This window comes from Bactrocera dorsalis, chromosome 3 (genome assembly GCF_023373825.1).
Source record: "Bactrocera dorsalis isolate Fly_Bdor chromosome 3, ASM2337382v1, whole genome shotgun sequence".
NCBI classification, from domain to species: Eukaryota; Metazoa; Arthropoda; class Insecta; order Diptera; family Tephritidae; genus Bactrocera; species Bactrocera dorsalis.
This window is the reverse complement of record NC_064305.1, coordinates 2,124,489-2,147,173: the sequence shown is the minus strand read 5'-3', so window position 1 is coordinate 2,147,173 and position 22,685 is coordinate 2,124,489. Positions and strand designations below refer to the sequence as shown.

The 22,685-nt window shown below is 39.6% G+C and overlaps 1 protein-coding gene across 3 annotated transcripts; it reads left to right on the top strand.

The window, feature by feature from the left end:
- Nucleotides 1-405: 405 nt before the first annotated feature.
- LOC105230174 (collagen alpha-1(I) chain) lies at nt 406-11,216 on the top strand. Of its 3 annotated transcripts, none has more exons than XM_011210794.4 (11): nt 406-530; nt 3,488-3,819; nt 6,064-6,114; nt 6,185-7,059; nt 7,118-7,541; nt 7,600-8,399; nt 8,466-9,005; nt 9,063-9,396; nt 9,478-10,612; nt 10,681-10,774; nt 10,834-11,216. In XM_011210794.4, exons 2-11 carry the CDS (start codon nt 3,594-3,596, stop codon nt 10,981-10,983), a joined length of 4,629 nt encoding a protein of 1,542 aa, XP_011209096.2. In that variant the 5' UTR covers nt 406-530; nt 3,488-3,593; the 3' UTR covers nt 10,984-11,216. The 3 variants fall into 3 exon arrangements, with proteins under 3 accessions (XP_011209096.2, XP_011209095.2, XP_011209097.2); XM_011210793.4 differs by having other exon boundaries at nt 467-616; XM_011210795.4 differs by having other exon boundaries at nt 489-572.
- The last annotated feature ends 11,469 nt before the right edge of the window (nt 11,217-22,685 follow it).

Genomic DNA, 22,685 nt, shown 5'->3' with positions numbered 1-22,685 from the left:
GAAACAGCTGAAGAGCCACGCTTCAGGCAGCCGGCCGGTTTGCGAGATGCCGCTTATCAGCTGATGTGCCACAGAAACACACAAACATCGGTCAAACATCGGCATTTATCCCGATCATTGTGAGCGCCTGAAGATCACTGGCACTGCTGTGTGGGAGCGCAATATCGCCAGAGCGTTAGAACTATGCTGCGGAGTACTCAAGAAAGTCCAAGATAGCAGCTAATGCTCCAAACATAATTAGAAATCGCTCTCCTTGCAGAGAAGCAACAACGAGCGACGATCACACGCACAACTCTTATACGATCGGTAGTGCGAGGCAAATGAAAAATTCAAATAGTTGCAGAATGGTGGCTTATTGAGGGCCGCTACTGATAACTCTCCAATTGAGTTGCGACTGGAAGAATTCTTGAGTTTACTTTTCAGTTTTGATTCGGTATTCTTTTTAGTTTAATTGCCATTGGTGAAAAACTATAAAAAGCGAAGTGCGACTTGAAAACGCTTCAGTTCGTTTGATTTTCGTTTGGTTTCGGGTAAGAAGTGTCTTGTGGCTTAAGTAAAATAGTGTTAGTGAAGTGAGTGCAGAGCGGATGTGCGGACAACTAAACCTACAAAAGGGGTCAGTAGGCCAAGCAGCTGGGTTGAAGTGAACGATTAACAAAAGGATGTGAAGGATATGACATAAAAAATGATGCGAATAATCAAACTATTTTCAATAGAAAAAAAATTAGAATGAAATCAGTGCAAAAATAACACCGGAAATGTGGCTATAAATAAAATACCGTAATTTACGAGTATATGAGTGTGTATGTGTGTGTGATTGGGAAAATGCATAAGCATATGGCTTATATAATATAAACGTTAATGTGGCACCAACCGGATATTAGTTTTTGATTATAAAAAATTATGCCGTTTAAATTATGGTTTCATGCGCCAAAGTGACATTTTAATTAAAATAATATGCTTTTGAGCTGTCTGCCGAAAAAAATTACGCAATGATATGATGAAACTAGTCTGCAATTGAGCATGCATTCTGGTCTGGAGCAGTGAAGTGTAGAAGTGTATAAAAAACCGGTTACCCGTTACAAAATAAATGAAAGCAAAGAATATGGTTTTAAGTTAAGAGAAATAACATACAGCTAAATTAATGTAAAATATTGTATGGTGTGATATTTACGTTACGATTCTCAATTCAAGTGATCGTTTAAATTTTTACAATAAATGCGAAATACCGACAAAGTACGCCGAAAAATTTAGTTTGGATAGCTAAGCTATATTTTATCAAGCGATTTGGAATGGATTACAAATTTTGGCATGAGTAACCGGTTTAGTAGTAACGATTTTTAAATGTATTTAATTGCTAGAAATTGTGTGTTGATGCGAGCAAATGATTAATTGAAAAATATTTGACAAAGAAAAGTAACGAGTAATCGTTTGTGCTAAAGATTCTTTATGTATAAATATCTTTTCATAATTTTTTTTTTTTAATTAATCGTTTGTGCTAAAATTTTTTCAGGAATAAATATTTTTCACAAGTTTTTTTTAATAATTAAAAGTAACCGGTTTTGTGAAATGATGAAGGTTATATTTTCTGTAACAATATTTTTGATTTCGCTTCTCGGTATTTGCTTTGTTCTGAAAGAATAAACATGTCTGCCCAATAGTTATGAAAATAGCTCAAAAATAGTGAGTAACCAGTTACATATTATATAGAAGTCAAAGTTGTACTTTATTTTTTACTTAATATTTTGTATGCGGTTTTGTGGTTTACCCCGTGCCGGACTTGATGTAGAAGTATTTTTTTTTAATAGTTACGAAAATAGCTGATTTATTACATTGGGTAACCGTTTAAATGGTAGACGTCAAAGTTATACTTATTTTTACTAAAATTTGTACTTGGTTTTGGTGATTGCTCAGTATTTGGCTTGCTGTACAAGTACAGTTTTTCCAATACGTATAAAAATGTTTAGTTTTGTCATTGGGTAATCGGTTCAAAAATTATTTTCGGAATTATTTTATTTGTAGTAATATTATGCTATTATTTACTCATACGCGTCACAGTTGGACTTATCTATTTTTACTAAGTATTCAGTATTCGGTTTTTGGTATTCGGTATCACAAATTTTTGATAACAGCATTTATACTGTATATAACACAATTTGGACATAAATATTCGGTTTTTGGTATTCGGTATCACAAATTTTTGAAAACAGCATTTATACTGTATATAACACAATTTTGACATAAATAAATATTTACAAGTACATGGTTACTTTTTTATTAAAACCGGTTACTTTTTAGAAATTTAAACAGACACTAAGTCCCGCATACAGGAAACATTTCGAAATTATTAACATATTTTTTGTTGTGATTTAATATTTAATTAAAGACGTCCATACCTGCAAAAAAATTAATAAAATCGTTTAACGTACACCAATGCCTTTTTAATCGGAAGCAAAGCAACGAATTTCGGTAATTAAATGTGTCGCGGCAATCTGCATACTTATATACACATAATAGTGCATATGCTGACACACATACGCGCACATTGGTGTAGAGCTACCGAAAAAGTAGTTTGAATTTAAATTTAGTACGTCGCGGCTTGATAACACGTTGCTGCTGTCCACGCCACCCAAAGCAAGGCGCTTTGTATGCAAGCGGAAAAAGCTTAGACTACGCCACGCAAACACACAAACCTGCACGGAGCAACTATAGTTAAAAAAAAAACACAAATAATAATAAAAACAATGGAAATAAAAATAGCTGAATCTGTCTTTTTTCTGTGGCAGCGCCAACTTGCTGGCTACTTCTGCTCTAACGGCATGTGTATGTGCACACATACACGCCTTTTTATCAATCCGAGTTGATGACCTCGCCCAAATAAACTGAGATTACTGTAGATTTGGGCGCACAAACGAAAAAAAAAAAACGAAAACAGCAAGAACAACAAAACTTTGTTGCGATGGGGACGTGTCGCGCTCAGCAATTGTTTTTAGCGCAATAAAGAAAACAGACAGATCTCACACACATACATATGCAAACAAGCATAGCGCGTCAAGCGGCGCGTACAACTTGTTCAAACAAATGGCGGCGCCAACAAAAATTGCAATTGCAGCGCGTCCACTTTGCGCGCGCATGTGGCCGCCCAACTGCCCAGCTGACCCAATTCCCCGGCCACAGCAATGAACTGAAAACCGAGCGTTCGTCGCCGCCGCCTGCGCCGCTGCCCGTTGAAGCGTGTTACGGATTTCGGCTTTTAAATTTCACTTTTTCGGCGTTTAGTTTTTTATGCAGCGCGACTTCTTTGTCGCCGGCCATTTTTGTTGCACCGGCATGCCAGTTGTTTTTGTTAGCAGTTTGCTTATCCAAATCCTGTCATTCAAAGCGTTCGCGCAAAAACCTATGCTTATTTGTTTTTGTATCGTTTTTTTTTTTGTTGTTTTTCTATTCGCTTGCTTTATTTATTGTTTTTATCCACTTTCCCGTGCAGTTTATGATGCAGCAAATGGCTTTATGAATACTAAAGCTGCAGCATTTTGAATTTTTCGCGATTCAAATAAATAAAGAAAATCAACGAACAAAATCGAAAACAAAACATGAAGTATAAACATTCGCGGCTTCTATGCCTGGCATTCGCACTGTGCATTTTGCTGGAGTTCGCTGTTGCCGCCAAGAAAAATCCGAGGCCAAGTAAAACCAAGAAACATCGAAAAGCATTTATTGAACGACCACAAGCTGAGGAACCACGAGCTGGTGCCGATTTGCCGGGCGCTGAGGAGTTCGAAGCTTATGACTACAACAACTATGAGGATGTGGATGTGGGTGAGTAACGGTCAGAATTTTGGTTTAAGGGGTGGAACTTTCGAAACAATAATAGAACAAATTCCTGTGTGGTAGTGTTCCTAAAAATTCTGGGGTCTAATATTTTTCGGCGAATTTCATATGTGACGAAAAATAACTTATATTGTTGTTGTTGTTGTTGCAGTGGTTAAAAAAAATCCGGTTCCGTTCCGGTTATGTAGACCCGACTGTCGTGGGAACGGAAAAAAGTACTTATATATATCCATCTGGTTTAGCCTTAGAGAGAGCAGGACAGAAGAAGCTTTCTATTACATAATTGACTGAACAATATTTGCAAAAGATTTAGTGGTTCTTTAGCTGAAGTTTTAGCGAAGATGTTAGGCTTGTGCTTCTATAAACCAGTTCTGGAATCTGTAATCTGAAAGGACTTGTAAAAATGTTGTTACTAATGTCATCGTTGAGCGTTCGAACGCTAGTAAAATTGATATTTTGAGATATGCCTTGAGTTCTGTTCCTGGTTTTGGCCGAATAAGCCAAGTAAAAACGAAATTTTAGACATGTCTTGAGTTAAGATCCTGATTTCGGCGGAAGAAGCCAAGTAAAAACGATATGCCTTGAGTTCAGTTCCTGGATTTCCGCCGAAGAAGCCAACTACCTTCAAGCAGCAGAAGTTTTGGAAATTCCAATTAGTATAGAGTAGAATCAAGGTTGATTTTTTTGAGAAATGCCAATTCTTACGAAGATCGTCTAATTAAGCACGAAAACTCAGCTTCTGCAGCTGAAAAAAGTGAAGTCTGCAAAAGCATTTACATAAATACAAGCACACAAATGCATAAAAGGCGAATGCGTTATTCTTTGCTGTAATCAATTAAATCTTTTTATGTGCGAAAAAGAATTACAAGAGATTTCATTAGTTGCTGACATCTTTTCGATTGACGTCTGTCGAACTTCATTTATTCATCACTTCATACTACATATGTACATACATATGTATGGACCCACATGCGCACGCACTCACACGCTTGCCTTTAATGATATCGCCATTCAATTTCAATTGCTCGCCCGACAACCTCGTTCGGCGCTAATTGGAGCGTAGCAAACTTTTATGTTTGTTGCATGTTAAAGAACAAAATTTCATTGCAACTTCATGACAAAAAGTGCACAGCAATTACAAATACATAAATAAGACAACAACAGCGTAATGCGCTGCAACAAAATCAATGAATGATGCGATATTTGTGTCAAATCGTCGCTTGAAAAGAGCACATCTGCAAATCATAAATGAAATGAGTCCACTGAAGTGAGTGTGAAATCGATTAAGATGCTCGATGACTTTGTTAAAACTACAATGAGTGCATGTATAACAGTTTATATGATTTGCAAATTGAATAAAAATAACAGTATTCCATTGAGCCAGTATGGATTGTACCTAGTTTAAGTACGGACCGTGTTGTGAAGCAGCAAACGGACTAAGAAAAAGCGGTGACTGTTTGAGAGACAATTTCTTTGGTATCTGAACTCTTCAATATTTTTGAATTGAGCGCTCTTGCCTAGGATTTTGTAACTGTACTTTCCTGTTGGAAATAGAGATCGTTCGCTTCGATCTCATAAAATCTCTCTCTTAATAATCGGCACCAAATGCGTTTCCAGAGCCACGTGATTATTTGACTAACCACAATAGCGACAATTTTGTTTGTTGACGAATCCATTAAACCAACTCTAACCTAACCTCTGAGTAGATGATTTTCCGATGAACGTGAATATAGATATATGTATATATGTTCACGGGAAACGTGGAAAACGTAAAAATCCTGGACAATTTCCAAGCGTTGAACCAAAGTGAAAAGTATCTTGATGAAATGGCAACCCTTACCGAACAGACTGTCGAAATCCGACAGAATCCGTAAGCAAACATGGCCGAAACGAAGCATCACATTATCATCCTGTTGGTAGACTTCATTGTAATGCTTTAAGTTTGGGTAGCCAAGTTAGAAGAAAAAAGATTTTCCACGACGATCAGGCTTCAAGGCTTGCACTGCATAGGGTATTATCTGATTGTTGATTTATGAAGGCTGGCTATTTCGGTTGACGTTTTTTTAATTTGAGGGGTGCCAACAAATTAATAACTAGATATTGTTGCTGAAGTTTCCACAGAGCTAAATGTCTATAAACTGGTTTGATTAAAAAAATAGTTTTTCTTACAAAATTAAATTATTGCTAAACACTTTAAAATATTGTAAATTTTCTTTATTTTTTCTATACAAGATGCCGATGCCAATGTAGGTGGCCCCGGTGGATTTGATACTCATCAGGAAGGTAGGAATGATTGCGCCTCACAGTGCTTCACTTCCTTCACTAACATGCTTTTCTTCTAATTCATTGGCAGCCCATGATCCAGCTGTTGAGCCAGATGTTGATGCTCCAAGTAATGTGGTTGGTGCCTTCTCATGCCTTTACGAAGGTAACTGGTATCGTGAAGGCGATGAGTTTACCAGCGAACGTGATGGCTGCACGCATCCTTGCTCTTGCATTGAGGGTAAGGTGATCTGTCGCGAACCCACATATTGTGCACCACCAACTCCAATACCAACAACGACCACCACCACTACGACTACAACTGAGCGTAATGTCGATCTACCAGCTGAAGAAAATCCGTATGCAGGTGTTGCAACTGGTCAGCGCGGCTTACCTGGTTATCCAGGTGCACAAGGACGGCAGGGTGAGAGCGGTAATCCCGGTTCACCGGGGGTACCGGGTATACCTGGCAATCCTGGTGCGCCAGGTCCCATACCAGATATGAGCTATTATCACCAACAATTGGCTGCTGAGTATGCAAATTCTGAGAAAGGACCCAGTTCGCCGCCATTTGTGCCGGAATTTCAATATTTACAATCGTCAGTAGGGCCGGTGGGTCCTCGTGGTCCACCTGGTAATTCAGGGCCGTCAGGTCCGCAAGGCTTTCAAGGTATGCGTGGCGAACCCGGTGAGCCAGGATCACAGGGACCACCTGGTTTGATGGGACCACGTGGTTTGCCTGGAGCGCCAGGTAAGGATGGTGTGCCTGGTGAGGATGGAGAGCCAGGATTACAAGGTGCCGCTGGCACACCAGGTCCTCGCGGTTTACCTGGTATGCCAGGCATACCTGGTTTAAAGGGACATCATGGCTTGCCTGGTATTGATGGGTCAAAAGGAGACCAAGGCGCTCCAGGTGAGAAGGGCAGCACAGGTCCAATGGGCGCTGTTGGTCCAAACGGTTCGCAGGTATGCATTTTGTATTATATTTTATTTCATAAAAACTGATATATGTATGCTTGAATAGGGTCCAGCTGGTCCACGTGGTGAACGTGGTCGTGAAGGCCCACCAGGTCCGCCAGGTACTAGAGGTTTGGATGGTAACCCAGGCGCAATAGGACAGCCAGGAGCAATTGGTAAGCCTGGTCCACCTGGTTTTCCCGGTAGTCCAGGTGCGAAGGGGGACTGGGGACACCCAGGTCCAAAAGGGGATCAAGGATTGCAAGGCCCACGAGGAGAAGCTGGTCGTCCTGGTGCTGCTGGTGAGCCTGGCATGCCCGGTCCACCAGGCAAAGATGGACTGCACGGTGATAAAGGATCAATGGGCGCGCCTGGTATCGCAGGTCCACAGGGTTTTCCCGGACCTCGAGGCCCTGATGGCTTACCTGGAAGTCCCGGTGAACCTGGTATAAAAGGAACACCAGGACAACCAGGCGAACGTGGATATAAAGGTACCTTTTTGTTGTCTTTTCTAAAAGATAAAGTCGTGAATAAACTGTTATTTTGCAGGTGATCAAGGCATAAAAGGTGAATCTGGTCAACCAGGTCCTCGTGGCTTACCGGGAACTGTAGGGCCAGAAGGAAAGCGAGGTAAACGTGGAATGCGTGGACCCACGGGACCAGCAGGTCCGACTGGAGAAAGAGGATCACAAGGGTTACCTGGTCTACCAGGTCCAGATGGCCCAATTGGACCCAAGGGTACACCTGGAGACCGTGGCATCCAAGGTCCACCCGGCATAAAAGGAAGTACTGGTGACGTAGGACAACCTGGTGTACCAGGAGTTCAAGGATTACGTGGATTACCTGGTCGCATTGGACCTCCAGGAAAAACTGGACCAGTTGGAGAAAGAGGAATTCCTGGTGCAGATGGGAAACCTGGCGAACAAGGACCACAAGGGTTACAGGGCATGCCTGGACCTATGGGTATTCCTGGTGATAAAGGCTTTACTGGAGAACCGGGTAAAAACGGTGAACCGGGACCGCCAGGTCCACAAGGACCTCATGGAGATAGTGGCAAAGATGGTTTGCCAGGAGCTCAAGGCCCTCGCGGCCCTCCTGGACAAGATGGAGAACGTGGAGAGCCTGGAAGTGCTGGTCCAAGAGGTTTTCAAGGACTTCCAGGTGTTGCTGGTAATCCAGGAGCACCGGGAAAAGATGGTTCGGCAGGACCGCCAGGACCACAAGGCTTAGTAGGATCTGCGGGATTGCGAGGAGAACGTGGCTACCCAGGCGAAAGAGGCCCAGTTGGTCAACCTGGAACACCAGGAGAGCGTGGTGAGCCAGGAACCCCAGGAAATGATGGACCACCGGTAGGAACTTCATGAAAATAACTCATTTCAATATCTTTGCAACTAATTTTTTCTATTAATTTTTAGGGCTCACCAGGAAAACCTGGTGCCAAGGGTCACATGGGAGCGCCTGGAATGTTAGGATTACCCGGACCTAGAGGATTATCTGGACTACCAGGTGGAAAAGGTGAGCGTGGAAGTCCTGGACCGTTTGGTCCGGAAGGACCGCCTGGCCGTCCTGGCGATCGTGGTCCTCAAGGTATAGTAGGACCGCCAGGAGCACCCGGTGAATCAGGAGAAAGAGGTGAGACTGGAAATCCCGGACCTCCAGGAGAGCAAGGCGCTGCAGGTGGTCCCGGCGAAAGAGGACCAGCTGGATTGCAAGGCCCACCTGGTTTTCCTGGAGCACCGGGTTTGGCAGGACTACCCGGCGCCAAAGGGGATCGTGGTTTAATGGGTATCAAGGGCGAACAAGGCACTATTGGTCCTCACGGCCTTCCTGGTGAACAGGGTCCAATTGGTCCGGTAGGTTTAAGCGGTGCGAAAGGAGCTCGCGGTGAACCAGGATTAAGAGGAGAACCCGGATTAAGTGGTTTACCAGGCAGACCAGGAGATCAAGGACCACCGGTAATAATATTTGTGAAATTGAGAAGTACATGTACAAAGTGAAGAGTTATGTTATAGGGACAACCCGGCAGTCAAGGATTACCGGGTGTGGCTGGTTTTCCAGGAGCGAAAGGAAATCCAGGTGAAACAGGACGACCAGGAAACCCAGGATCTCCAGGCTTGCAGGGGCCGCCTGGTGTGGAAGGACAAAAAGGAGATACTGGAAACGACGGACCACCTGGACCAACAGGCAATCCAGGACCTCCTGGAAATGTTGGTGAACGTGGAATGCCGGGTATATCTGGACCTCCAGGACCCGCGGGCTTACGAGGCTTAAGAGGTGTTGCTGGTGAAGCAGGCCCACAAGGAAACCCAGGGAAAGATGGTGCTCCAGGTGCACAAGGATTACAAGGTAGATTACTACAAGATTTTACATACAATTGGCAAAGAATATGATATTATTTTTAATACATAAAATTTGTTAACATTGCAGGACCTCAAGGTTTGCCAGGACCAATGGGTGAATCTGGGCCAGAAGGACCACCTGGAAAACCAGGTCCACCAGGTATAGCTGGTCGTACCGGGGACAAAGGACCGCAAGGACAACAAGGTAACCCTGGTCCACCAGGTAATCCTGGTTTGCCCGGCCCACCTGGTGCCATGGGACCATTGGGTTTACAAGGCGAACCTGGTCTAAAAGGAGACATGGGTTTGCCCGGTGTTGAAGGTCCACAAGGTTTGCGCGGAAAACCTGGCCCGCCAGGAGTTGAGGGACCAAAGGGTGAAAATGGAGAACCCGGTCCAAAAGGTATCAAAGGTCATCGTGGTCTTATCGGCTTGCAGGGTATGCCAGGTCAGCCAGGTCTCAAAGGTGATGTAGGTTCACCTGGTGTACCCGGACAACCCGGAAAAGTGGGAGAAATGGGAATGCGTGGCCCACAAGGACGTGATGGAAATCCAGGACCCATTGGACCTCCTGGTCAGCCAGGTCCACGTGGGTACAATGGAGGCGATGGAAAACCAGGACCTATTGGGCCAGCCGGTCCACCTGGACCACCAGGTCCACCCGGCGAATCGGTGGGATACGATGTTGCTGCACTCACTGCATTACTCAATCAAGGCCAAACTAAAGGTGAAGATTTTCAAGGTGATCAACCCAGTGTTCTACCAGATGGACTTTCCGATGAAGAGAAGCAAGCGATGGTTATTAAAGCGTTCGAACACTTAAAGGCATCTTTTGAAAGATTACGGCGACCAAATGGACAACAAACGGCACCAGCTAAGACATGTCGCGATCTCTTTGCTGCTTACCCTGATTACAAATCTGGTGAATATTGGATTGATCCGAATGAGGCGGATCCACGCGATGCCATTCTGGTCTATTGTGAACGCGAAACACGCGGCTCTTGTATTTTGCCAAAACCACAGGAAACACCAGTCTTAAGCTATGCAGGTGCTGAGCGCGAAACCTGGTTAAGTGAAATGCCGGGTGGTATGAAGATCACTTACAAAACAGACTCGCATCAATTGGGCTTCCTCCAATTGCTGTCGGCTAAAGCAACACAGAAGATCACCTTTAATTGCCGCAACACCATCGGCTATTTGGATGAAGATGAAACGAAAGATCGGTAGGAAAATATTTATTTTAATTACAGAGAATTGTCACGTAAGAAAATTACTTATTTATTGATTTCAGTAATGGTCTAAAATTGTTATCATGGAACGATGCTGAGCTAACGCCCAAGGGACCATTACGTCTGCGTTACGAGGCAGAAAGTGACGAATGCAGGGTAAGTTATTGCTGACTTTAGTAAAAAGTTAAAAACTGAGTTTTCTGCTTGCCTTGCAGCATCGCTCGAACGCTTGGGCTAAAACCGTCATCACCTATAAAACTGAGAAGCCACAGAGGCTGCCAATTGTTGATATTAAAATCAGAGATGTTGGCGAGGCTAATCAACAGTTCCGCATCGAATTGGGACCGGTGTGTTTTTATAATTAATAGGAAGATAACAAAACTCTCTCGCTCTCTTAGACATAAGTTATTTTTTGTATTCACATGTATTTGCTTTAACTCAAGCAAAAGACTTTCAAAGCATTTTTGCTTAGTTTAATTAATTTCCTTTAAACTCAATGAGAATGCTCATAGATTTCTATTTACATACGTGTATCTATGCTGTTGGTATATTTTTAAGAACAATATATGCACTTTTTTAAAGAAAACGTTTTAAATTACTTTTGGTGCAACATTTATGGGTTATAGCAATTTTGATAGGTAAGCTCATCAAATGATCAACACTTTACATTCAAGGTTTCTTTTTGAAAAGCGATAGCGCGCTTGTAGAAATCAGTCACTAAAAACTGGCAGTAAATTAGAAATATAGTTTCCCTTTTTTATACATTAAATTCGGCCAAAAGTAACAGTAATTATTTGCACTAACGTCATGGATATTTTAGAGGTGTAAGTAACCATTTAGCCTGACTGCTTTTGCACGAGATTGTTATGAGGTTATTTTGTAGTGATAAGCTGCTTAACAAATTGGATCATTCGACGAGCACAGGACCAACGCCAACACATGGGATCTATGCAATTGTAGTGCCGATGCAAAAGGAGATGCACATTGCACGGTCCTCTTTGAAGGTGCTGCGAAGGCAGAAAATGTTGGAGTTTCTGCTGGAAGAAATGAACGAAATGGAGGAGTCTCTACAGCCGCAAGGAAAGGGTTTGTGGCAGACGATGGCTTGCCGGAATCCATGCGATCTTCTGCTATAAACAAATTGCCTCTGACTTGGTGGAGAACGCGCGTAGATTACAACTAAGTTTTAAAGAAAAAAAATTTCAAATAAATGAAAATTCATGTCAGAAGCTGATTCCGAATGTTTTCGAACGAAAGCTGCTTAAAGTTCTCTAATAATATGAATGTTAGCTGCTATGAGTTGCCGTTTGAGTTATGTAGGTATACGAACTTCTCATGCTTAATGTAATGTTAAAAGCTGATAGGTTGGGTTAGGTTGGGTAAAAGACTGATTACTCGTGGGACTGTGGATAATCCCACTTAGACTGCTAGAGACGCTTGTGCGATATGAAGTCCGGCTCACCTAAATACAGCCGGCAAATGCATTGCTGCGAAGTTTGCTGTCAGACTCCGGGAAGCTGACCCGCCTCAAGGGTGTCAGAGTGAGACGTTTCTAAATCCGTTCGCATTTTGATTTCTGGCCTTATAACTTGGGCCGCTGCGTTGCGGAGCTTACGCCCAGGTGCATTTTCTCCATACACACACCTCTGAGGGATATTTCGGTGGGGTAGAGTCGATAGAGAAGAGCCATAGTGAGCTTTTTCATGAATAAATCGAAGCTCAAAAGATAGGTTGTAGGGGGAATCTTCTGTTCGGAGTAGAAATTGAAAAAAAAAGGATGATTTTAGGCATTAATAGAAGATGCTAATTAAAATGTAGAAGCAACAGAGAATTTAGTTTTTTTTATATAAATAAGTTTTTCGGTTTTTCGTGTATAACACAAGTGTACAAATATAGGTATTAAGCCAGAATCGGAGCTGCTAAGTCATATCGGATTGCATGCGTCTTGCAGCTGACTGTCACATTTTTTCCTTTTTCCAGTTCATTACATGTGTGTTGCATGCCACGACATATGTATACCTGCGTGTAAGTACTTATTTTCTTCCTCTGTATCTTGTAATTCTCATTATTGCTACTCGCCTACACTGCTGCTACGTAACAGCCTCTAAGCGGATTGCCACTATCTCCTTCGATACATTCAACTGCAACTTGTCTAAGACGATTGATTGTGTTGCGCTCCACCTTGGCAAGTAGTCGAACATTTTAATTTGATTTAAATGCAACCAAATCTGCTTGCATGGTATTTGCAGAAACCCGCACAGGCACACACACACACACACCTTGAAGCACATGCATACATGCATTCAGTGCTGTGCTTGCGCTGTTTTATTTATTTGTATGTATTTGTGTACAACTGCAAGTGTGTTTGTGTTGAAATTGTTTGCATTCGTGTAATTTTGTTTGTTTGTATGTGCATGTGTGTGTTTGATTGGAAATTGTCGACACAAAACTTACAACTTTGAGCGGATTGGGTACACAGCCGAACACAACAACTTTGTAAACATGTTAATGTGCTTGGTAATACAAATGCAAGTACATTACTTAGTTTTTACACACATATATATGTACATATGTATATATATTTACCTACTTGTGTGTGCGTGTAAAAGCCATGCTCCTTGAGCTTAAGCAATTTGCGGTAAGCACAAATTGAGGCACGGCTGAGTTATGTAAAGGATTGAGGATTGCTGTATCAGTAGTAGAAAGTCTGCTGTTAAGGAGTTCTGTTAAAAGTACTAATTCATAAATCAATTGGAATATATACATAATATAATTGATGTAATATTATATATAATATTTCTGAAAGAAACTACGAGCTGCAATGAGTAAGGCAGCCAAGGTAATGAATACCAAATAAATGAGCTTTCGGAAAGCAATCCATGTATGTAACGGAGCGCTCTCTCTAAAATAATTATGGAGAGAAATGAAAGTAGTGAATTATTAATAGTTTCAATAAAGTTTACCAGAAAGCTTTGCCCGTTTCAGTCATGACAAGCCAAATAATTTTCGGTTCCTTTATTTTTAAGGGGTTCTAAGTTTTCTCGAGCAAATAAGGACTTATTTTCATTAATTTTTTCATTTAAAAATGAAATATTTCATTAAAGTTTTTTATTGTTCCCAAGATAAACTTTTTATAAAGATTTTGTGGAATTTTAAAAGGAAAATATTGAAAACTAAGCCACTACGATATCATTTCCGGCAGTCCATCGGAAAAATTGTGCCTCTGCGTCGACAGCAGAACTTCATATAGAATAAGGGAAGCGAAAAAAATCCTGTTTTAATTAATACTATATATGTACTAGGTATTGGATGAAGGGAAAACAAAAAAAGTGAAAATAGTTTTTCTCATACTTTTTTTTCACAAGAAATGCAAATTTTGGTGAAAATTTCTGCACAACTTTTTAAATAGTTGGAACTGAACAAAAATATTAAAGCTATTACTCGGATCAACGTGAGAGTTTAGGACAATATATAGAGATTTTATAGAATAAATAAGAGATTTTTTTTATTTTGAAGCCGTAAAACCCATCTAACTCCCTAAAAAGGAAAAGATGATAACAAGGTCGAAATCTGTACTGTTTCGGTTATAAAATAAGCTTTAGTTCCGGTTAGTTCATCTCTGTGACTTTTTGTTAAATATATAATACGCAGAGACTTTTTAGACTATTAGAAAAGGATCTCATGTGGTCAGAGAGTTTCGGTTATACTTCCGGTTAGGTTGTTCCTGCGATTTGCTTCAAAATATGTGCAGAGGTTTTTTATATTATAGAAAACAGGATCTGATGTGACTTATTTTTTGAGGCACTTTCAAAAGGTGCCTCTGCAGAAAGGAGTTCTATGCAAAGAACCAAGGACAAACTGGTATAGGAGCGGTCAGGGTTATTTGCTTGAACAATAAAAAAACCAATTAGTGCTAAAAGAGACATCGAAGGCAAACAAATGCAGCGCAGCTACACAGATTTGTTGGTAAAATCATCATTTCCGCACGTCACTCGCTTCTAATCAGCTTCGAATGCAAATGTATTTTATTTTTATTATTTACATAAACACAATTTTTCCACATTTGTTGTTGTGTGACATTTTGCATTATTTGCCAATTCCTGCAGCAATGTGTTTGTGGATTAATGACGTTTGAAAAATGTAATGGAAAACATGTGGCATATTTGCAGCAAATATTTGATTGACTGGTTGCATGCAACATATGCGCAAGTGTGCGCCATTTCCGTGCTCACACAAGCCCACACAATTATGAATTTTAATTCAGTGTGGTTATTGACGTGCTTTCCGTTACAAATGTCAAGCGCGCACATATGCGCGCCTATCGATGTATGTGTGCGAAAAATGCATTTAATACGCCTGCAACATTTGTCGCCAGCGAGTTGCGCTCACTTAGCCTCTATTTGTTTTTGGTTGTTATTGTTTTTGTTTGTTTAAAAGTATAGTAAATAATTGAGATTTAAATGAATTTATTCAAAATTTCATATTGAACACGGACCATTCAAAAAATTACTACAATATATGCTGTGTCAGTTTTTCACGCCTTTGGCGTTGCGTATACGCCGCAGTGGGCGTTTTCCTTCTATTGGAGAGGTTGAGCTATTAAATTCCGTTCCGTATTGTAGCCAAGTCTGCATATATTTATAAGCACTATGGCAATTTGAATTACATGTAAGCATATTTTCAGACTTTCCGCCATTTGTAATTCAATATTTTACTTTTTTTTAATATTGGGTAGTCGAAAAAGTCCTTTCGTATTTTTCAATAGATGTTGTGCTACCAATCACATTGTGTCATACCATATACTGTGGAAAGCTGAGATTCTAAGCTTTGATTACCAGTGGTTCCTTTAATCATAAGTGTTACATCGCCAGGATCCTCAAGTTTTATAAGCAGGTCGTTAACGAACAGGTTTCATAGTCGAGGAGTGAGAACTCCATCTTGAGGTGTTTAAGGTTTTCTTCAACCCTAAGACCGTCCAGAGCAGTAACGACTACTTAAGGCAGGACGTTATTAAAAGCTTTCTCAATATCAAGGAGGGTTCCAACAGCAAATTCCTTACCATAAAGGCTTGCTCAAGTCATGACACGATAGTACGCAGTGCTGTTAGAATAAGTAAGTTGCGCTACTGATAGACAGTCCCTCGGAATACGCCTCCTTATCGATCAGTACGTCAATCTCTCCAGAGTTCGAGATGAACGTAACTCTGACTCGTCACCAGACCCTCAGAGGATGTAAGGATTAATTGACTTTAACAACCGTTTTGAAAAAACGTTGTCTCGAGTATTTTAGGGCCAAGGGGGATTACTTTGAGGAGTACGACATAGATTTTAAAGAATAAATTGAGTACTTTAAAATTATATAGAAAGTCTTGCTACTTTTTGCCCATTATACATGCATCTTCGGCAACGCGGCGCGATTAAAACTCGCACTTGTGGGCGTTCATCAGGGCGTGTCGCAATGATTAGCGCAAACGTTCATGCCAATTGCCATTTATTATTGCTATAATGCGCTAATTAAAATAATTGCTTACCAAAAATATATTACATATGTGCCAAATGCATATGCTAGCCTTCAGCCGTACAACAACACACATATTACACACACACACACAGAAAGGCGTTGCGAATGAAGGCATGCGCATTATCGCGCGATTACATATATAACGGCGTATTAATTATATTATTTTAGCATATATTAATAGTTTTTACTTTAATTACTACAATGCAAACTGCACATGTAATTATCTAAGTATCCACTAAGCACTTTGTTGTATTATGTTAATTAGTGTACAATTCTATTATGGTCAAGCCAATGCGGTTTGATTGTGTTGTTATTGCTGTTGTGTGTTTTTTCCTTGCCAACTACAAATAATTGTGCTATAATTAAAGCGCTAAAGTGTTTAATGTGTGGGAAACAAAAAAAAAACTGTGAAAGTTTGGAACAAAAGAATTAAATAATAAATTATTGATTACAAATAAATAGTTAAATCCAATTAACAAATGACTTTAATGAAAATAAAATTAAATTTCATTGAAAAATGTGAAAAAAAATTAAGAAATATGTGTACATAAAACAGCTAAACCACAAATCGTTTGATTTTCACGTCAACTTGTTTGATTTTTATTTGATTTTTGCGCTTTTTTTATTAAATATTGAGTAGTCGAAAAAGTTTTTTCGTATTTTGTCAATAGATGTCGTTGCAGTTGTATACCTCTAGTGCTACCAATTACATTGTGTCATACCCTATAGTGTTAGAAAGCTGAGATTTTAAGGTTCATTTAACTAAAAAAACATTAAATTCAAGGAAGTTTAAAAATAGTTACAACTATGTAAAAATGAGTGAAAATAATGAAGAAATTCGCTATATTTTGAATTTATCGTATAAAATGGGAAGAATGCCACGCAATCCACCAATGAAATTTGTGAAGTTTGCGGAGACGATGCTGTATGAGTTCGTTTAGCACAACAATGGTTCGCTCTCTTTCGTTCTGTAAATTTCCATGTAGAAGATGCATCTTGCTCTCGTCGACCTATTGTTGAAAAAGTCGATGAAAGTATGGAAAAGATTGATCAGCACTATCACTTAAGCAGGCATGACATCGCTAAGGAACTGAACATCCATCAACAAACGAATTTAATCAATTAAAAAAAGCTGGCTACAATAGGAAGCTCGATTCATGCTACGACATGAATTATCTGTGAAAAGTTTAATGGACCGAATTAACATCTGCGATTTTTTACTGAAACGAAATGGTAATGGAGACGAAAAATCAAATACGACAATAATGTGCGAAAAAGATCACGTTGCGAACATGGTGAAGCTCAATAAATGGTCACAAAGCCAGGATTGACGCCTCGAAAAGTTATGCTGAGGGTTTGGTGAGATTGGAAAAGAATGATCCACTAAGAGCTGCTCCAGCCTGGTCGAACGATCGATTCTACATTTTACTGACAACAACTGATGAGATTGAAGCAAGCAATCGAAAAGAAACAGCCAGAATTGATCAAGGGAAAAGGCTTCTTCTTCCATCAGGACAACGTTAGACACACACATCTTTAATGACTCGGCAAAAACTGGGGAGCTTGGCTGGAAACTGTTGATGCATCCACTATATAGCCCTAACCATGCACCATCCGACTACCATTTATTTCGGTCAATACAGAACTCTCTTAATGGAGAGTAAAGTTGGCTTCTAGAGAAGCCAGTGAAAATTACTTGTCGCAGTTTTTCGCCGAGAAATGGTACATATTTGGTTCATTAAAGTTCATTATGAATAAAAAAAAATAAGTTGTAGTTTGATTAGTAATACGAAAAGACTTTTTCGACTACCCTATATGAATAATTTTTTGTATGTTGAGGCAACAATCTTTAACGGCACAATGCAACAATAATGAAAGTGTGCATGAGTAAGTCAATGCAAGGTACGAACGCGCGCATGCACGAGCCAGCAATGCATTTAAGTCAGTGCAAAAACAAATTTTGATGAAGAACAACACAACATTTCAATGTAAAATCACGAGCAATTGTGCAACCTGTAACTGCCACACATATCCACAAATGTATCTACGTGTGCGCGCTGCAACAACCACAACCTGTTAAAGCGTGTGGCGCGTCCGTCAGGCAAAAGCGTGTGCTGGCTGAGTGAATGGCGAGACAACGGCGGACACTGAGTTGCAATATCAGCATATATTTGCGGACGCATGAAGCTTGTCCTTGGCGGTGCACTATTTTGCAAGCATTAATATTGAGTTGTGTGTCTGTGAGAAAATTCATATTAATTACACACACATACACAAAAATATAAGCGCAAACAACACTTGCGTGTGTTGCAAGCACTCTGCGCGCCTTATTAAGTTTTCTATTTTTTCATATTCCCGTTGTTGCAACACTTAACCGTGGCATGGCAACTCTTTACCCCACTGCTACGCACATTAATATTTTCTTAAGTTGTGTTTGTGCTTTTAAGTTGTGAATGCCAGCAATATACGGAATTCAGCAACCACTAATGCGCCGCTATTGCTCTTAAACCACGCGCTTGAACTGCAATGACAGCCGCAAAAAGTAACCATAACAACAAAAATAATACAAAAATAATAAAATTTTTATTACAGGGTTGTTGCCAGTTGCTGAAAAGGGTGCAATTTTCCCTGCAAATATCCGGTAAATGTAATCAAGCGCTGCGGTTGTCTGGCTGCTGGAAGTCATGGCCAGCCGAAAGGCAGCACGCTGACAATGCAAATGCTATACTTATACTTGTAGTATATATAATATTTTATATATGAAGTAAATGGCTGAAAATTAAATATGACAAAGCGATATTTTTCGGTATCCAAGACAGTAAAAATGCCTTGGCTGTTAAGAACAACTTGCATTTATTGTAGATTTTCTTCCCTCGCAACTTAAGTGCTCTGCTCATAAGTCTAAAGTGGAGTGTTTGGTTTTAAGCGAAAGTGTTTGTATAAAGAAAATATGTCTATTGTTGTTTTTTCACATATTATACAAAGAAAAGTATGTCATGCATGAAGGACAGACATAAGTGTACAGCGGGCTTTTCAATATATTCGTTTTAATGTTGCCGTGGCATACATTTATTCATACACCAAAGGATTGAAATGCACAATGAGTACATGCTGAGGTTTTAAAATGATTGAATCCAAGTAGAGTCAAGGTTTGACTGCCGTAATGCAAGAAAATCGTAGTTGTATGACTGAAGTCGAAGTATCCTGTTGATCAACGCACAATCCTCCTTGGAGGGCAACTGTAGCTTACATTTGAAATGTTCGCTGTTATTTAACATGATGTTAATGCCGCTATGTCTGAATGTCTGAATCTGGTTTCCTAGAAAAACGAATATGGCAGTATATGCCGACGTTGAGCAATAACAAAACTTTCGACAGAATTTGGAAGGAACTCTCCCAGCCGTTAGATACGGCGTTTTAGACAAGGCGGCTTCTTATCGTGCGCCTTCTTCAATACGCCAGGTTGTTAAATAAGTTTTGTCGTTTGATAAGAAAAAGACAATTTTAGATTCAAAATACATTTTATTATACATCACAGAACATAAATAACTTGCTCCAACGATCCTGTGGATCCCATCCCTGAAGTGAGAAACCGGAATCTGTTGTGGTTTATTGCTAATATTTTCAAGGTCAGATCGGCAGTGCTATACCAAAGCAGCTTCATTAAATCAACTTCTCGCTTTTTCTCTTTTTCTCTCACTATCTCTATGCTTTCAATTTCTTAAACCACGAAGCAAGCGATCTTGTGTACTTCCAAGAAAATTATTTTATTTGCACTCCACAAATTTAAACAAAATTTCCCATAAATTTTCGAAAACTACTTAAAATCAATAAGGCAATAAGATGGAACTTTCGAAGCGCACATGTGCATGCACTTAAGCAAACTAATGCCAAACACGCTTATGAGCACACACACACACACACACACACAAAATACATAAGTGAATAAAGTAGTCAAATGTGGGCGCACACTTGAGCATTAACATTTCAATTTTGTGTATTTTAAGTTTGTGCAACTCTTATAAAATATCCTTTTTACACTTTTGTATTTGACAGGTATTTGACCAGCGAACTTAGCAACTTGTGAAAATAAAGCGAAGTTCGCTTGAAAGTGAAGTTGATTGCATAAGAGTGCCAGTAACAGTAAAGTGCTGCAAAAGTGCTGCGCTTGCGTTGTTGTTGGCGCAAAATGCTTGAGTGTCAGGAAATTACACAAATATGTTTTTAGAAAAGCTTAAATACGCTTCAAGTAATGCTGTTATTAGGGTGGTTCTTAGTAACAGTTGCCATGTGAAAAACAATTTTCGAAAATCAACGGAAAATGATTAAATTTAATACACACGTATTTCAAAAAATAATATTAAAAAAATTGAGTTTATTCTGCATCCCTATTAAGCATGCGTGCTTGTGCGTTGAGGTAGCCACTCCAACTACTATGCATTCCGGCGGCATGCGTGTTAAAAACTTTCTTGCAAAGTATTTACCTTCTTTGCCTCACGCTACATGCCGCTTCGAGTTCTTCATTTAGTTTGCTTGCACTTGCGCCAACTTTTCACGTAAACTTACGTAAGCGCGCATATATTTTGGCCGCATTTTCAACAACTAACTTTACCGTTGCAAATGTGCACGAATATATTTGTATTATAATATGTATTAAGGGCCGCGTGCAGGAAGTCTGAACTTGTTTACACAAATTGCAAATATTTAAAGAAGTCTTCAAGTAAGAGTATATCGAGAGGATGTATATGCCTCTTATATACTTGTATATGTTAATCATATATTCAAATATGTGTTTTCCTATACACGTGAGTATTCTGTGACAAAATCTGCGAAAATATTCAAAAAAAATATCGATGTTATATTGGGTTATATTGGGTAGTCGAAAAAGTCTTTTCGTATTTCTACACAAATTTCAGCTTATTTTTTTATATTTATACTAATAAATAAATAAACAAATATGTATCATTTTAGACGACAACTTTTTGCCATTTTTCCGCCAGAGACATTATTCCATCAGTGTAAAACTTTTCTGGTTTCTCGGCGAAAAACTGCGACAAGTAATTTTCACAGACTTCTCTCTCTTGAAAGCAACTTTACTCCATTAAGGGCGTTTTGCATTGTCCGAAACAACTGGAAGTTCGATGGTGCAAGGTCAGAAATATATGGTGGATGCATCAAAATTTCCTAATCAAGCTCTCTCAAATACTTCAAAAAAAAAAAAATACTTCTAAGAAAAAAAAAGTCGGTAAGAAAATCATATATTTAATACAATGGTTATGGTTGGAAGTCGGTATTAAAGGCATATGATAATATCAAGAAACTAAATTGCATATAGAGAGCAGTCAGTACCATTAACGCTTGTTCGACTGATGCACTCAATATTCTACTGCCTCAGCTGCCAATAGAAGTCTTAACTCGCAAGCAAGTCCTGTTATAAGAATAATGGAGGTTGGAACAGGAAAGATTATGGATCGAGCGGCATCCTGAACCAGCTAAACTTAAGTAAATCACACTATATTCTACCAAGTTTAGATTTCAATAGCCATTTCCGTGTGAGGCTACCATTTAGATGTGATGGAAGAAGAGTTTTTGTATGGAAAGTTGATACAACCTCTGTATATTGATTCTACATTTTATTGTCAACAACTGATGAGATTGAAGCAAGCAATCGAAAAAGGACGGCCAACACTGATCAACAGAAAAGAACTCGTCTTCCATTAGGACAACGCTAGACCACACACCTCTTTGACGACTCGACAAAAACTAGGAGAGCTTGACGGTGAAGTTTTGATGCATTTAATAAGCGTAAAATCCTCCGCCTTGCTGAGCAATCATCGCTTTAATTTAACTTAACCTAACTTGACTGTCAGTTTTACTTGTATTATTTCCAAATTAATTATTAAAATCAACTTTTTCGTACATCTACATTAAATAATGTCATTTGTGCGCATTGTCAATGCTTTAATTGAAATTTATTGTTTACTTAATGATGCAGCCACATGTGTCTAAATACGGCAACGGCATTTTCTTTGCATGTTAATCAAAAATCCCTTAATTCAAGTGTCGTGCGCATCTTTAAATCTGTGTTTACATTGAGCAAATCATTTAACAATTTGCAATTATTAACTGTAGCCTGTAGCCTGAGTTCGCATGAATACTTAATCCCTTTCGTAGCAGCAGCAGCACAGCACAGCACGCTTAGCTTGGCTTAATGAAATCCAATTTGTATGTAGATATGTAGACATTTATAATTTGCATAATTTTAAGGCATTTCGCAGCAGCGGTGCCACATGTATACAAGTGAATTTACTTAACTCACATTTGCATTTTTCTTGTGCCTACTTGAGGATATTTGCTCTGCACTCTTGCCACCACGCACACAGGTATGAGCGTGTATGTGTGCGCATGTAACTCTTAATTGCATAATTCATATCGAAAGATTGCAGAAATCAATTACAAAACAATCTTCGGCATAAATTTTTGTGGGTGTGTATGTACATATGTGTATGCGCTACCCAGTAGGAAAGCATGGCTTTATGTATGGATG